This window comes from Filicampus tigris, chromosome 20 (genome assembly GCF_054856515.1).
Source record: "Filicampus tigris isolate MCC_2025a chromosome 20, RoL_Ftig_1.0, whole genome shotgun sequence".
In the NCBI taxonomy this organism is placed as follows: domain Eukaryota; kingdom Metazoa; phylum Chordata; class Actinopteri; order Syngnathiformes; family Syngnathidae; genus Filicampus; species Filicampus tigris.
In genome coordinates, this window is record NC_141236.1 from 10140629 (window position 1) to 10158596 (window position 17968).

Sequence of the window (17968 nt, forward strand, 5' to 3'; positions counted from 1 at the left end):
CAGTAAAACCCCCAATGCTCTTTCCTGGCCAAAAATGAAAAAAAAGTGTGTTTCTTTGTTTGGGTTGGGACACAAATATGAAAAAACGTGACTTTCCTTTGCATTTTGTGAGCATTTTTAAACTCCAAAGAGTGTACAAAAAAGGTCTCCATTGAATATTTTTCCCGCTCTGGTTTGCAATTAAAATCATGATGCATACACAATTTGATCAAAGCCATTTCGCGAGATGACTCGCAATATAATCGCATGCTCGTCACTTACCCGGCCATGGTTGCTAAAGACTTGCTCAAATTTGCATATTCTGAACTAACTTAGGTGACAGTTGCTGCTTTTCCTCTCGTGTGATCATTTTGCCGGTAACATTTGGAAAAAATGTGCGTTAAACCCCGACGACGCCTGACCCGGGGGTTAACGCGCATTTCTCCGTAAAGGTCGTGCATTGGGGTGGGGGATTGGCGGTGGGGGGCGGTGGGCGGGGTCAACCGGGATAACTTAAGTTTCTCTCTACAATGTCAGCAATTTTTTTTTCAGCCTTTCCAAGCGCTGATTAGGTAGTTTGCCTTGTTTTCACCGATTTACTGCAATGAGATCAGAGTCATCAGTTATTCGGCTTGATTTTTACCTTCAAAGCGTCCCCGGCTCGCCATTAAAATTGTGCTTACATCGCGAGTTCTAACGACTGCTGTCTGATGTTTTTGGTCCAATGGGCTTATTTGTTTGTGTGTTGCCAGGATTACACACCCAAAAAAAACCAAAAAAAAACGACATAAACCATTTCCACAGAAATTTGGGAGTGGAGTGGTCGAAAGAAGGAAGGGACCGTCAAATTTGGTTTCGATCCAAAGTGAACTTCCACACCAACTGCAGGACTGGAGTGGAACTGTATCAGTCACAATCGAAAATGTTATGAGTGATAATTACTATCCAAGCATTGGCAAATTTGCCTATTCGCAGATTTTTAATGGGACCTGCCATCATTTATTTGCCCAAACGCACCTATTTTGTCTGTTTATGTGCTCAGGCCAGAGCAATAACAGTGCCAACTGGTGGAATTAAGGGGCCCTATTTTCATACCCAGCGCAGGTCCAACTGAACGCATGGGTGGAGTTTTCTTTCTTTTGGAAGTTTCCGAGAAGAAGGAAGAAGTGGCCGTTTGCGCCGTTGTGGGGAGGGAAGGGAGCCGACGCCAGGTCAATCGATTTATTCCCTCTAAATTCAGTGCAAAGAGCACCTGTGTGCGAAAATAGGGCAACTAACCGCCACCTTGTGGCATCTATATGCAATTAAAAACCGTTTTAGGGGGGTGTCAATTGTGGATTTTCACATCTTTGCGCGGCTCACTGCACAACTGCAATATCAGCAAATCGCAGCCCGATGCCAAGGCCAAACCGTTGACAAAAGGGAACAACTAAATTTGCAAAGGTTGTCGTTTGTTTGTTGTTGTTTGAGATAGGATGACCTAATTTGATTCTAAGGGTGGTGGTGGTTTCCACTGATGCCTCTAAACAGTGAAAATAAATGGATGCTCACCAAAATGTACCTTTGTACCATCCGTTAACAAAAAAAGTGTTGAAATCGGTATTGTTGTTGGTTTTTTTTTTTGCCTAATGCCACAGGGTGATATCTGGGGAAAAAAAAAAATCTAGCAAATATTTCCAGGAATGTGGAAGCGGAGTGAGGTGAGTGGGAGGGGAAACGTGTCATGTTACCTGGCTATGACAAACAGCACGCAACTGACACCCAAGCAAGCCAGCAGAATATACATCCAGATATCAGGCGAGAGCGGGTTTAGGAAAGAGAAGACCCCCGGGTTGGTGCCGTTGGGCTTGCGGTACAGGATACTTATCCCCAGCGTCATGAAGGGCTTGGAGAAGTCAATGACCTTCTCTCGCACGTAGGTGATGGCCAGAGGAGCGACCGCCAAGTCGACTTTCTGCGGCGACACCACAAAGAGCAAAGTGGATGGGGCGGGCGGTTCGGTGGAAAAAAACAGCAGAGTGGACAAATCAAATTAGCATTTGATTCCTGTCGACAGCCGGCGGGGTCAACATGTACGGGCGGCAGAGCCGAGACGGAAGAGGCAAAATAATCAGGGTCCTTGGTTCAGTTAGATTACCGACGCCTCCGTTTATTTTTAATGGAAATTACATCTTTTTCGGTTTAGGTTTGAACTTTCCTAAATAATGTCGCAGGTGAGTCAGAGAGGCAACAATGTTGGGATTAGAGTTACCGGGCAGGAAGGAGAGCTTCTTCCGCAGTGCAAAGAGATTAAAAGTCGTGATTGTGGAGTTCCATAATAGGTTAGGACAAAGCATGAAAACCTTTCATGTTTAACGTGATAGAAAAAGAAACACATTTTATACAACTATAATCCATATATATATATATATATATATATTTAAAAATACGTAAAATGCATGTTTTTGGAATGTGGGAAGAAAACCGGCGTACCCACAGATATCTTCGAATGTTTCTTTAATGTCTCATGCCTAACTGAAGAAAAAAGGGGACTCACATGGTCCATGAGCTCGCGCACCATGCCGTTCCACTGGCCCGTGCCCTCATCCAGGGCGCCGTACTTGCCGTCTTCAACCAGCCGGACTTCGTACTGGAAGCCCAAGATTCCGGAAAGCTCCCTCAGCAGGTCGATGCAGTAACCCTCGAAGCGGTCGTTCCCGTAAAGAGGTTTGTCCGACTTTTTAAACATGACATACGGCTCCTCCTGTCCAGGGCGGGAATGTGAGCAAAAGATCAGCTCGTGAAACTTTTGTATGACTCTCATTCTTGTTTATAGCCGACTTAGTCTACCAGTATAGTGGATACGCGCAGAGATTTGTTAGCCAGCGAGTCAGTGATGTTGGACGTCTTGCTTTTGTGAGTCTCGGACATATTCAGACCGCTCGGAGGATCCCATGTCCCGATCTGTGGAGACAGCTCAGCATCACACTTTGTTCCGTCCGGTGCTTTCGCAGGAATAAAGTGGGAAATGGTACAACAAATGTTGGGACGATAAGCTATGTGAGCATCACTGTGTCTCTGGGAAGACTGTAACAGGAAGCCACAGTACATTCCACAAATTCCAAAACCGCAGTGCACCGAATCAGTGGAATGCAGGGAGACACGCTTGAGCCTAAAGGAGACTGACTAGGACAACAGAACATTTGGAGACTGTGGACTGTGACTCTGCAGTGTCCAGAGCAAAGACACATTTATTGTTCTCATTCCTAGCTGCGCATCCTAAAAAAAAGTTACAACGCGGCAGCAATATTGAATCTGCTCGACCATTGAGTGACCACCGTTGGTTTGCATCAGCCATATCGGTCAGCATGCGGTATGCTAGTTTGACCGGGTACCGTGTTTTGCAACGCCAGTCCTGGAACTTTTCGGACACACGTCGTACAGTTGGCGCAGCGTTCTAGAAATGTCCTTTGAGGACAGTCATTCTACGAGTTTTTTCCTCCCATTGAACAACTATGCAGCGGTTAAACCGCATGACCGCACCTTTTCCAGGCCGTCCTCCTTCAGGCTGATGACATCCAGGTCGAAATCTGTCCTTAGTCCGTTGGTTTTGTTGAAGAGAACGCGGCCGGTCAGGCCATCCCAGTGAGCCTATAAACATAATGTTGATAATGATAATGAAAATCCTCAGCCTCTGAGCGCAGCCGCTCCATCAAGCCCAACCGCCGTCTTTCTCCACAATATCAATCTAACCTCTAACCACCTCATTTTATTTCCGAATCATGCGCCGCGCCGAGCTCTCTCCTCTCGCTGCCTGCCGCAGTAATTTAGCGCTAGACGGCCAAGCCGCTAAAAGGGAGAAAACAGTGACGAGTTCCAGCATGCGAGCGTGCCGCAACTTCAGCTTTGAAGCAACAGAGCCTAAGAAGCAGGCTGAGAGGATGGGTGGGGGGGGGGGGGGGGGTGTATATAGTCTGCCGGTATTGCTAACGGCACATTGACGATCAGGAAAATTACCTGCAATGATAGCGTCGCCAGGATGAAAGAGCGGCAAGAACAAAGCGAGCAATCTGCTGACCCGCACTAGAGCGAAGACGCTTTGATATCAACATGGACGGAGATACGCGCTGAAGAAAGAACGGGTATAATGGAGAGCTTTAAGACGTATTCACGGGTTGTTTTAGGCGGAAAAAGAGGGTCCAAAATCAGGGATTCCACACAGCGGCCCGCGCTCATCAAAGTAACGCGGCTCGGCGGCCACCGGGTCAAAAAGGTGGACGACGCGCTACGCTACCTCTTTGATGAGGCCGATGAAGCGTCCCCCGAAGCGCCACGGCTTGTGGCGATTGCACTGCAGGGAGCTGACGGTGATCTGCGGCGACTGCTGGACCGCCACCGCCACCACGTGCACGGCGTCGTACATCAGGGCCGCGTCCGTCTGCCGGTGAGATGGGCACAACATCAGGAGGCCATTTTTTCATCGACACATCCCGCAGATGGAGCTGTGGTGAAAATACCTTTTTTTTTTTTTTTTTTTTAAGCGAATCATGGTTACAGATAATTAGGTGACTTGAGCTAGCCATCGCATGACTTCTGTCTTTTCCTTATCTATGGCACTCTATGGCACACTTCTAGTTGAATCCGGTAAAGATCATTTGGTCACATATTGTCGCATGGGCTATGTCAATCCGCCCCCAAGCCAGTAGAAGAGTAGGAACCATTTTGAACAGATTAGACCTTCTTCGCCAGCTGGCAGAAAAAGCCTCCACGGCTGTGTCTCCATCTTTCTGGCATCCATTAAATAGTTCAACTGAGAATTATGCAGTCCTCTGGTAGTTACTGTTAGCTTAATATTGCGATCTTTGAAGATAAAAGGACCAATGATAGTTCACCGGAGCTTTTCGAGTCATCCCAGGCCAACGGACAGTATCATTGCAAATTGAAATGAGAAACTAAAATCTGAGAGGGAACATTATTTAAAAAAAAAAAAAAAAAAAAATCTCAATGTGATGTCAAGCTTAGGAGGAGAAATGTTCACAGGCATCACATTTTACTAGCTTTTATTGTGTTGGTATGACTATGTTGCTGCCGGATGTACCTGTCCTTTCTCTGTTGTGTGGGACAGCAGCTCCCTCAACAGTAGGTGAAGGATATGGGGGAGCCAATATGTTAGCCAAGTGATTATTGTGTTGCATATGGATGATCATGGTTTTATGTGAATCAGTATATTAGTGATACATGGATCAGATAGTAATGGCATTACACATTTATGGTCATCATACACAATTAGCTAAATATCTTTAATAGCGAAGAAAGAAAACTCTTTGTGTCTTGTCTCACAGACACGCAAACACACGCACACACCAACAGGCATTCATTATTATTATTTTCATATTCGAATGCCTTCTTGAAAGATAAAACGAACACGCAGTGAATTGATTTGGGGAATTGATAATTGGGCTTGCGCCCTGGTGACCCAAACTTAACAACTCCAACATAGGCTTTGGGGCAAAAATAACCGTGTCCTACAAATTCTGCCAAGCAAGGACCGGGAAAAAGAAAAAAAAAAACAATTATCTAGTTAAAATCTTTTTTTTTTTTTTTTTTTTAGTTTTATAATGAATCACGTATTAGTTTAGTGCATTCCTATCGAGAAAGAAATTGGATTTTGATGTGAAAACATCAACCGCAACTTGCATTCTATGCCTTTGTAGGATCATTGTGTGTGAGAACACAGCTCAGGCATTGTTAAAATAAACAAAACAAAAAAAAAAGAGAAAGAAGTCATCTCGGTGTCTGATCTGATCATCTCAGTATATTTTCGAAAGCTGCAGCAGGGAGAGTCTCTGGCCTGTCGCCGTGGAAACTAATGACTCCTGATGGGTGTTCCCGTCCCCCAGAGAGATGGCAAAGTAAGCCAGGCAACCGGTCCAGACGGAACGACTCTGGGCATGGGTAGATTCCATGTTACATGCAAAAGTACAGTAGCATAAATTACAAAGAGGGGAAATACACTGAAAAGCACCATTGATCATCATCCACGATACACCCTCACACTACTGTATCCATCCAGAAAAAGCCAAACAAATAGAAAATGAACACTTTACCCTAGCCTAATATGTCCATAAATACATACTTTCACACACATCCAGTCTTTAAGTTATTGGCTTTTCCAACAAAGGCGTGCAACAGGGCTTCTAACTCAGCGCTCAATATAATTGCACGCATTGATTTGCACGCATCTATTACGGGGACTGGGGATCCATTCAAAAATAGCATGGTACAAATGATATTATTGTAGCACTTTTCATTGAATTGAGTATGCCCGGCACAACACAGCAGCTGTATTAAAAAGTCATGCCTTTAAAAAGATAACAATTCACATTTTGGATTAACAGTCACTGGGGTACAGTATTATTAGAGTATGTAGCCCTTTTTTCTGGCTATATGTCATGTGTGATAAATATTGAATGGAGTGGAAAAACATTAAATGTATAGAAATGTAACGACATTACAAGGATACCATGAATTAAATATTATGTCATTTTGTAAAGGGCTAAGTATAGTACGTTATGTTAAATTCCTAAAACTGTGCCATGTTAGAGGTGAGCAATATGTTTGTCGTAATTGGACATTGTGTAGGAGACTGTCGAATTACACATCAACATTCGTGCATATAAAGTAAATGAGTTCTAAATAATGTAGCGGTTTGATTTGGTTCAGTTAAATCGAAAACAGCTTTACGATTCCAATCACTTTCCGTTATACCTTATATATATATATATATATATATATATATATTTATACTGTATATTCCCTTATGTCGTTTTCATTGCACAGCGACAATATATCATTATTCAATTAAAAGCTAAAGAAAATAAGTTATTGCATGGAGGAAATTTTCCATTTTCAGTTCTTCCGTCCGACTCCATGTTTCTATAAAGGCACGATTTGACTGACAGCGTCCCATCTAAGCCACACAAGTGCTGAAAGATGTGGCTCATTAAAGTAAATGCCTCAGAGGGACAAAAGGCAGCAATGTGTTCATCAGTCTTACTGCTCCCCGGCGTCGCTTACTCCATTGTTAATTATTTAAATCATCCCTGCTCGCCTCTGTGTGCAAACTGCGGAATCTTGGCATATTTTAAGAGCATACATTCATTGTCATATTTCAGCTACTCTCCCCCCGCCCACTTCATGGTCTTCAGAGAGGAGCAATTCCTCATTGCATTGGCTTGTGAGGGAAACAAGAGGCTGGTGGCATCAAGTGAAAGAGGGACAGATCAAGGGAGCAAACGTGAAATGATGGCTTACATCTCTGGCAGATTGCCTTCCATTTCAAAACAATCCAAGTGTGATCTGGATATTTGTATCTGCGCCAAGCGTGGCTGCTGAGGGCTGTTTTAAGTGCTTTAAGTGAAACCAATCTCCAACCAACAGGGACACTCAGGCGCTCAGGGGAACGATTTCAAACAAGATGGCAGGCTCTTGTGCTGGCTCACATATGAAATCAGACAATCAGCAAACATGTTACAACAACTCCACGGGAACTACTTTTATGTCCCTTCTTGTCTCTTCCTTTGTCGGTGACAGAGAGATTGTAAAAAAAAAAAAATAATCTCATATTAACTCGATAAAAATACTACATAGTGTGTGTTCTACAAATGGCGGTCATGCCGGGTGAAAAATGAGAGCTATTCTGGCCGTTGCGTCATACTCTTTCATCATCCATCTTCGGGTATTTGTTCTTCATTTTGCATTTTAAAAAATTACATTCATTATGTGCAACTAGTGTAAATATCGCGGGGACCATGGAATGCATCATCCGTGAAAAGTGAGGGAACAATGTATAAAAAAATGAATAGAACTAATACAAATTAAAATAAAACAAAGAAAAAAGTAAAAAGTCATAAAAAGAAGCAAACCAGCTCTAAAATCTAATTAAAGCTAACTGGAAAAAAAAATATATAAAAATGAAATAAAAACTATTATAACCCTGATTTCATGAGCATGGCCTTTTTATTTTTTTGGGAGGAGGGGGGGGCACAAATGGTGGCACTCTGAATTCTGCCTAGCAACAAGCAGTCAGGCAAATGAGTGACGTGACCAATGGCGTGCAATTCCGTTGATCTACGTCGCTGCATCGACTAGACGGTTTAAATTTTATTTCCGTTGCCAAGTTTTATGAATCCCGAACGATTTTATTGTGATTTAAAGCAGTTTTTAAACAAGCGCATCAGTCAGGCACACTGTAGCTTTCCAATACTTAAGTGGTGGGCGGCTCATCAGTTTTTATATATATAAAAATGAAAAAAAAAACACCAGCGCATATGTGAGAAAGAAAACAAATCATCGCCACATGAGAAGTGCGAATGCCACATGCGCACACATACACTCGGCGACGAAACCCAACTCTCCGGAGACGCGCCTCATTTACCCAACTTGCATCCGGCTTCCTCATTTGGAACAGGAGGAGTGAAAACGCCGCTGTGTGAACATTTACACAAATATATTCCTTCCTGCTGTATCAGTATTCACGCCATCCATCCACCTGTGCATAATTCCATAATTCCTCTGATAATGTAGCACTCTGAAAAATGACTTCCCCCTCTTTCTCATTTCTCATACACACAAACATAAACACGCACCAACGCGCGCTGCCGGTGATGGACGGCAAGTGCAGCTGCGGTGGTTTCGACATATCATATACATCTGATTAGCCTTAACGAGATTAAGCCTGACCTGTTATTCAGCACGCATCGGCGCTCCGCAGCTGCCAGGCACATAGCAACGACACGCACATGCAAGCGGCACACGCAGACATACACGCGCGGACGCAAACGGCAACCATCAGCGCCACAGCCTGCCACCCGAGAAGGGGGGGGGGGGAAACTGGCAGTTTTCTCGGCGCCGCAGCCGCTCTCGCTCCACAGACGGCCCCGTGGGACTTGATGATTTACTAGACGAGTGGGCTAATTATTCATTTCATTACCAAGTTCATATGCATGTGCGTCGCTCCACTAAGCTCTGGATGCAGGCATTTAATTCGCAAAACGCCGTTGTCGGTTTCTCAAATGTATGACTTACAAGCGGCGTTTGTCAAGCGGAGTTTTCCGCGCGGAAAAAGGTGCAATGATTAATGCAAGAAAGTGTTAAGCCAGCGTCGGACTCGCCGAAGTGGTGTTTACACGCTGGGAGATGTCTGCACACACTTACAATTTGGCAAGAATGCCGACTCCTGCAGAGGAGCTAATCAGACTCTTGCACGTGTGCTAAAGCGACTCCTTAGCAAATCTAATGACTGAATTAACACGAGATTAAAATGTGCAAATTATTATACATTATTACTCATATTATTATTGCTATTAACATCTTTTTGTCAAATTTAAGATGCAGCTATTCGGAGACTTGTTTTGCACTTGTTTGAAGCTAAACTGGTTCCATTTCCAAATTGTAGGATAACATGCCGAAATAAAATAAAGGTGCTTTTGAGTAGCTGAGTCACACACTTGTACTTGCCTGTACAAGCTGCGGGTGATCGTTTTTTACGATCGGCAGTAAAAGGCGTCGATCAACGTTATGCTGATCACGTACTTTTCCACGGAAATCGGCCGATAACAATTGTCGGCTGGTCGATTGGAGCGCTACTACTTTGAATTCCATTTTTCACTTATCAATTTATTTGAAATAATATAAAAAAATATTTGTAAAATAAACATTTGTATATGAAAATGTATACTTTATCATTTGATTGACTAAATAACTAGTTTATTCTTTGGCTTTCATTCCAACTTCAGACTATTGTTTTCTGGTGTCTACTGTACATGTGTTAGTATCACTTATTTGTGTTTTTTTTTTAATTTACTGTTTCGTTTTACTGTTTTTTACCGCTGTGTAAATAAAGTTGTATTGGATTGTCAAGCTGTGTGGAAAAAGAACAATCCCCAAAAAGTTTGCAGTTGTCCTGACGTTAAGTCGACTAACTTTCTAATGATTTTTTTTTTCCTTTTCTGTTCTCAAAATCTTGCTAAGATAAGATAATAAACTAAAATCATTTATCATTTATGTATCATTTTTACTGGCACAGAGCAACTTTGAGGAGGATGGGAGCAACCCTGGCACACGAAAAAAAAAACCAAATGTCCTTAATTGCTTTAAGGCGTACTCACTTCCTCCTTTCGCTATAAGGACGGAAGTCGATTCGAATGTCTACGCGCTATTACTGGTGTCATGGCAGAAGCCCCAAAACAAAACAAAAACCCAAAAAGCATTGTTTAAACAAAATTTGATTAATTACCGCATCGCTATTCATCTTTCACACAGCCACTGGAAATAGAAATCTAATTCAGTCATGCGCATGGGAAGTGTGGTTGACTTTTGTCAAAACACAACCGCTTTTGTCCACATGGCGCCGCCATAATCAACAAAAACTGACATATGACAGTGTCGCGTTAACATCATTTCCAACACCCAGTCTCATTTCGTTTTCATCGACTGTTATGTTGAGAGCGAAGCTCGGCTAAGTTGAACTTTGCTAAGACAATAGGCTAAACCAAGCTTACCGAAGCTAAGCTAACTGTTGGCTAATAGTTTGTCACGCTGTGTGTCAAAAGAACATTTGATACATTTTGTAGTTGTGTTAAACATCATTTCTAATACCCAGGCTCGTTGTTGGCTGTTTTTTTTTTGGCTCGCTTCCATTATCGACGTAGCCATTCAACCGTCGAGTGTCGTACTGTGTGACTCACATTTACCCATAAAAGTGAGTTGCTGCATTGCAAGCTGTGCAAATGCGTCGAAAAAGCTGAAATGTGAGAAAGAGAAGTGATTTATAAGGCATATTGTGGCTGTTTCAGGTTTCTAAGCGGGCACTTGTCAGATGATTTAGGTGAGTAATGCCGCATCATGCAGTTCCATCTCGCCTTCTCGCTTCTTCTTCCCTTTCTCTCTGTCAATATCTTCTTTTATCCTCTTTATTTTTCCTTGGACATTCTCCCATCCATCCTTCTCGCTCGCGCTTTCATTACATTATCAAAGTGAGGGGCGTTGCCATTATCACCGCTGACGTTTTCTTCTTGTGTGGCTTTTGTCTCCCACTATTTCATGTTGCATTTCGACATTCTGCATTCAAAGTAGCACAGCAGTCTTTTTATTTATTTATGCGTGTTGGTGTTTTTTTTTGTTTTTTTGTCGCAGGAAAATAAAACTTTTTGCCATGGAGGAGCCGTGGGTAACAGATCTACTGATGGTGCCGAATTTATGTGAGAGCACATTCGCGGTTCCACTTGAGATGTAAGCACACTTGAAAGTGTTTAAAGCGCTGCGGAGTGTTTAAACACTGCGGAGTTCTTGGTCTACAGAGAGGCTCATGTGGGGATAGATGGAAGAAAATAGGATTATTTTGTCGACATGCAATACATACATACACAAGTTGCCTCCTGACATTTTGAGTTTGCATAAAAAAAAAAAAAAAAAAAAAAAATTGATTTCCACATAGTTTTCCCTCCGTAACCTTTTCTGTTTGCCTCCTAGCAAAAACAAACAGCTAAAACTTAAACACCCCTGTAAGTTTTGTAAAATATCATGTAACAGTAAGTTTTGTAAACTATCATGTAACTGTGATGTGATCTAGTCATTAAAGGCTGCGGTGGAGCGTTCCAATCCAAGTTATCCTTCAAGTGACAGCTGGCTGCCCACTTTTCACCAATTAGCAGCACGCCACCGCCTGCTATGACTTATCAAAACCCGGTTTAACACCAGAACCTTTTCTCCCAGCTTGCCCCCGGGCCACTTTAGCTCGAAGGCTACAGAGGCTTGAGGCTATCCTTGAAAAACAAGCCAATTTGGATATTTGCGTGTTGTGTGTTTCTATGAAGTTACGGTATGTTTACCGCCTGCAAAATTTGAAGTGGCGGGAGGTTTATGTGCAACACGAATATATGAAAGTCAAAATGCATTTCCCATGGGAAATAATGGAAAAGGAATCAAACCCTCCCGATCGACCATCTTATAAGTCACACAAATAGTAAAAATAATTAATAACGGTGAACAAGACGGCACAACAAAAAGCTGTATTGCGCAAGCTTTTATAAATCAAACCAAAAACGGGAAATGAAAATATCTAAAAAAAAACAAAAACAAACTGATGTGCTTGAAAAAAAGTAAAGATGTTTTTAAATCGTCGAAAATAAGTTTAAGGTCGGATAAAGCCATATCCGAGTCACGTCAAGTCCAAAAACATTTATGCAGTTGCACATGCAATCGTCTGAGACATACTTCTAGCAATTCTTTTCTTTCCCTTGTTTTCTTGTCCTCCCCTATCCCTCGTGCGTGATGTTGTGTTATGTTTTCTCGTGATATTGCTCCATATTCCGCACAGCGTGACGTGTGTGCTTGTCTTGATGAGTGGGTGGGCGGGAGGGCCGGCTCCACCAGGGATGATGACTTGTCACGACCACCCCCTCCTCCCCCCAAGGCCAGGCAATATTCCTGAGCGCCAGTGTGACCGTGACACACATGCGCCCCCCCCCCCGCTGTCTCAACTCATGACGGCTGCGCAGGCTCGCTAAGGTCCTCCGATATCACAGCACCACTGCAGAACATCGCTAACGTAACCGCTTGGGCGCCCATAATATTGTGCGACATTACCGCTTAAGTGGGGTACGCGAATACACATTTTTAAGACGTCATACAAGGCTTCCTAATTTTGGTCGACCGACTCGTGGATTTTTGATCGTACATATTAAGCGCGGTTAATGCATGATTGTTGACCCGGCAGTTTTCTGAGCAGGAATAAAATCCTTCTTAACACACCCTACTTACACCACAGGACATTCGCTAAGGATAATCTTTTAGTGACATCGCAGAATCAAGCCTTTGTTAGCTTTGATCGGAGCTTGGAAGAATGACGGGTCAAATATTATCAGTATGCGTGTCCCCCTTATATTCAGCGATTGAACTTTAACCCTAATCCCCCCCAACCCTAATTCTAACCCCATTTATTGAGAAAAAAAAATCACACGGCACACAACCAATTGAAAATGTCACAAGAGCTACAGTATATCGTCGCTGTCCTGTGAAAAACACTTATGTCCAATTTTTGAAATGTTTTTCATTTTCACGTGAATGCGACGTCTGTAACGCGGAAACACCATTCACAATATACTGTACCCTAAAAATACCAATTTAATCATATTGCTAGTCAGTCAGTGCTGGGCATGTTTAGATATCCCAGTAGTCTGTTGTCTGAATGGCAACTTAATTGTAACTACTGCCATCTAGTGGAAGAGCATTTAATTGCTCTGTCTGTCTAGTCACGTCACTAGCACAGATACACAATTTGTCAGAAAATGACTATTTTTTGATTAATGATGCGACATTGGATCGTTGTTTTCGTAAAAGGACTCCTCACTCAAATGAATGAAGTGCACTACGGCAACGGCAAAACCGGCTAGTACCGCATCACAAGCTAGTGCCTCTATTTAAGGATTCTGTATTTCGAGACGATTCTGCTCCGTATTGTGGCTTTCGGATGACGACTATTATATAAGACGCCGGGACACAAGGCAATCTTCCTTAGACTGCGTCTTCCTGCCTCTTGTCCCGCACAAAAAGGCTTCTATTGGCCAAGGGAGCATTGGCGCTAATGATGTTGATGCTGTGCCAAGCCCAGCTGGTGGTGCCCGGCACAGGGCACCGAGTGTCTGCTCTCCACAGTCGTCGTCTTTAAAAAGCCTCTCCCTCTCTTCGGCCCAATGGGAAACACAATCCTGAACCGACCTTAACCTCCCCAAATTAAAGCAACATAGCCGTCTGTGTTTTGCCGCAAATAAAAGAATTTTTTTTAAAAAAAAGCTGACTTGGACGACACTTTGCAAACATGATTCCAACTGTAAATAATTATTCACCGGGATGCGTATTTACCGAAGCATTTTGCAGAATAAGGCTTGCCGCGCAATGTGTGCTGACTTGCTGACAGGGTGCAATATATGATAAGCTTGCACGCAGACTGATAACAGTGCTGAGCTGTCAGTCAAGCCCTGCTCTTTAATGGCTGCAGAATTATAACTCGCTGTGGATGCGTCACGCGAGCACACCCAATGTTGTGTAAAACTTAATTTAGGCTGCAAAGCTTTGAACAAATAAAATAAATCCCCCCGCCCCCCACCAAATGCTGAATCTAATATCCAGTAAATCCTATTTGTGCATTGATTCATTTCGGGCAAAATTGCAGAATATGTCTTCTGACCGGAGGGGGGGGGGACCAGAAAGGGCTAACCACCCACAGATGACCATGATTTGCTTGAAATGATGTGCGAATGGAGCCATGGGGGAGTAAGGGCGGCTCGCGTAGCGCCATTGTCAGATCCAAGCAGCGCCACGACAAAATGGGATCTGACTATCGCGAAAACAAAACCAAACGAGGCTAGCACTCAACTGGGCGCGGATCTCTGCTGCGTGCTCGGTCATCGGCGTAACAAGAACGAGGCGACCAATCGTCGCTGTCCTGTGAAAAAGACTTAGCTCCAATTTTGGAAACTTTTGGAAACGACGTCCGTAACGCGGAAACATGACTCCTGTAAAAATAAGAAAATGGAGAAAAAAAAAAAAAAAATGGAGATAATTGTTTTTCACATGACAGCGACGAAATGTCTTTTAGTATGAAAACAAAACAATAGACAGGTTCTTGCTAAGAGCTCTGGTACGACATCAAATGTTAAAAAGAGTCAATCCGCATACAGATTCGCTCCACTCGATACAACCTTCGCATATAATTTCAAAATGCGTTAGCAATAATCCTAAACAGAGCCAAGAGTCCGCTCGTTTAATCAGCCGCATCCACAGTTGTCACTTCCCGTATGCAAAAAAAACACACGCATGCTCCATATTCCAGCATAACCTCTCGGGGCCTATTTCGATAAAATGATTTTGCAAATAGCGATTAAACACGGAATGCAAATGAAGGCGGTGCCGAGTCTCCAACAAATAATAATAAAAATAAAAAAATCATCTCCGTGCTAATTGCAGATAAATCTGTCTGCATGCATCTCAAGCGTGAAAGAAGTGAGTGTCCAATCGGAGCGGGAGGGGATATGAACGTATGGCGCACACTTGGCGCAATGGGACATCGTGAGTGCATGCATCATTTCCTGAGGATCCCTTGTAAGCAGGAAGCAATTTGTTTCCTATGGAGGCACACGCAGCCTTTAACAACGGCCGAGGGAGGCAGATGCACCACTACATGGGATTGTGTTTACGAAAATCCTCTTGGCTGGAAACTGCGTGACTTCTTTGTATAGCGGGCAAGCCAGAATTGGAACAACCACGTTATCTAGCATGTCTGATAGCGATGTGATACGGTTGTAGCCCTGCCTACTGTCCATGAACTTGGATTGGTATCGAATATGGTGACTCATTGCCATATTTTGACTCTCACGAAGCTAAATGAGGTAACCAAGTACCTTAAAGCGGAAGTCAACCCAAACAGATTTTTGTCAACTAGCCCACTAGTTGAAACAAGTCATTCTGATAAATATTGCGTTACCGGTCCACCCGTTTTTAGCCATCTATGGGGGCGGCCATTTTGTCACTTCTGTCGACTGAAAATGACATCACAACAACTCAGGGCTCAGGTAACGACCAATCACAGCTGACCTGTCTTCTGAAGCTGAGCCGTGATTGGTCGTTACCTGAGCCCTGAGTAGTCGTGATGTCATTTTCAGTCGACAGAAGTGACAAAATGGCCGCCCCCTGAGATGGCTAAAAACGGGTGCATTTTGCTGCTTAACTCAGATTCCACAAACGCAATATTAATCAGAATGCTTTGTTTCAACTAGTGGGCCTGCTGGGAGTATATTCTTGAAAAAAAATATGTTTGAGTTGATTTCCACTTTTAAGTATTGGCGGCTGGTATCGGCAGCCTACACAATACCTCAATATAATGCCGGCATGGACCCGATAATGGATGCCTGCTATCAGTACTCGCCCATCCCTAATTAGAAACTAACTAACTAACTAACTAACAACCACTGCAAATCTCAATAATGAATACATTATTCTTAGCATTTTGTAAAGGGGTATGTATGCATGTAAAATACGCATCTTGTAGATACGCATATTTACTCCCCGAACGCGCGGCCACATTGCCGTTTTCACACTAATTTAAGCAAGTGCGTTAAGCATCGGCACGATCCATCTACCAGCGTTCTAGTTTAACAGCGTCCCATAGGAGAAAGCCCCATCATGTCATATTTATTATTCAAATAACTGATCTCAATTAATGAGCCAGTCATTATAACGAGCTATTACACCAGAATTTCCTATTGTGCGGATGACACCGGAGAACACTGAGCCCGATGGGTAATTATAGCTCAATGAAACCGACATAAGTGCAATGATGCAGATGAAGAAAATGGTTGGGCTTTAATCCTTGGCGAGGCACACATCTGGGAATCTTTTTTTTTTTTTTTTTCCCCCCGCTCTCCTTCAATTAAATCCAAGTATGTTCTGAGCTCAGTGAACGGGGATTTAGAAGGATCCAAAACAGCAAAAAGAATAGCAATCTTATTAGCTAAAGGCAGGCAGCCGAGAAAATAATTATCAGACTAGATCCATCCATACGTCCATCCGCAGCTTGTGGGTCTTTAATGGTGTTTAATTCACATTTGATTGGCTACTCCCTCAGGATACACTTTAAAAAAAACACACACACAAATGAAGCAGACTAATCAGTATCTTCAGTCCAAACAGAGTTGAGGCGCAGCGGCGCAGCTTGTTCATGGCTGCAGGGGCAAAGAAGGGCTTCTCATTATGCACCCTTCCCTGAGACAACACTCGGCCTCACCCAAGGCGCAGAGTGTCACTGAGATTATACACCTCTCTGCATTGATGTCAGCCTAGTGGTGGGGGTGGAAAAAAAATAAATAAAATAAAATTAAAAAAAAAAAAAAAACACACCACACGTGCCTTTTAATTTTTGCAGCGCCTCTGACCCCCATTAACAACTCCCCTCCTTCTCAGTCAATCAATCCTCGAAAAAAAAAAATCACAAGGTGACCCGGACACCGGTTGCCGAGGCGACCGGTGCTACACAACTGTTGCCTGCCTCAATGAGCCTGGCATTTTTTTTTTTTTTTTTTTTTTTACTCAGAGAATAAGAACAAGGCATGAGGGAGAGGGAAATAAAAGGCTGGGGGCAGGAGGGACTAAGGGTGAAAGGTTACGCGGCGGCTGCCGCAGCCTCCCCCTGGCTTTTAATTGAACCATACCCTGCGAGCTGGCTCCGAGGCTGAGAGCGCCGCGGGATACGCGTCATAAATAATAATACAAATCTTCTCAAACACAAATGAGAAACTCCAAAATTAAAAACATGATTATTACACGCCGCCGCCGCCGCCTCCCGACCTCACCCAGCCTGTGCATTTATTATACCATTAAAAGTAGCTTTTTATATGCACGCTCTTATCTCTGTAGTCACTCATTATGAAGGGTGGAACACTCTAAAGAATAAAATACATGAGCGCCAGGATTTAAAAATAGTCCGCACTAATGAAATAGTCTATCGCCAGCCTCTGGACTTATGATTATTTAAAAGAGCCCCACCGAGCCCACTGTCTTCAGAGATATGCCAATATCTGGCATAGAACTTGACAAAGCATTCAAGTAAATGCTAATTTATCGGTTCAACATTCTCCACTTACACCGCAGCCATTTATTTCGTGGCGAACGATGAAATATTCATCCCTCCGATGCATATGCATCCTTGCTGCGTGTCTTTGCCTATAAACTAGCACGAGCGTACACTTGATTAACATTGTAAAAAGAGTACGTGTGAGTTGATTAATCAAGTGCAGCGGGAATTAAACGTGCGCCTATAGCACGCATACTGCAAGTCGGAGCAGATTTGAGCATTATTTCAGGAGCCGGTATCAAAATCAGTGGCGTGGGGTGGGGGAACAAGCGATTTTTTTTTTTTTTTTTTTTTTCCTTCCCGATCCGCTCAGACGTGTGG

General features: G+C 43.2%; 1 protein-coding gene across 6 annotated transcripts in view; it reads right to left on the reverse strand.

The window, feature by feature from the left end:
• LOC147128251 (glutamate receptor ionotropic, kainate 2-like) overlaps window positions 1-17968 on the reverse strand; it is a 112436-nt gene that overhangs the window by 48770 nt on the left and 45698 nt on the right. For all 6 annotated transcript variants that reach the window (XR_015083889.1, XR_015083890.1, XM_086018960.1 and 3 more), the window contains exons 7-11: window positions 4253-4396; window positions 3502-3609; window positions 2809-2922; window positions 2516-2722; window positions 1710-1933 (exon numbers count right to left, since the gene is read on the reverse strand). Coding sequence is in view for 4 of the 6 variants with exons in the window: in XM_086018960.1 (XP_085875086.1) it covers window positions 1710-1933; window positions 2516-2722; window positions 2809-2922; window positions 3502-3609; window positions 4253-4396 (797 nt within the window). In the remaining 2 variants the exon portion in view is untranslated. The remainder of the gene's footprint in view (window positions 1-1709; window positions 1934-2515; window positions 2723-2808; window positions 2923-3501; window positions 3610-4252; window positions 4397-17968) is intronic.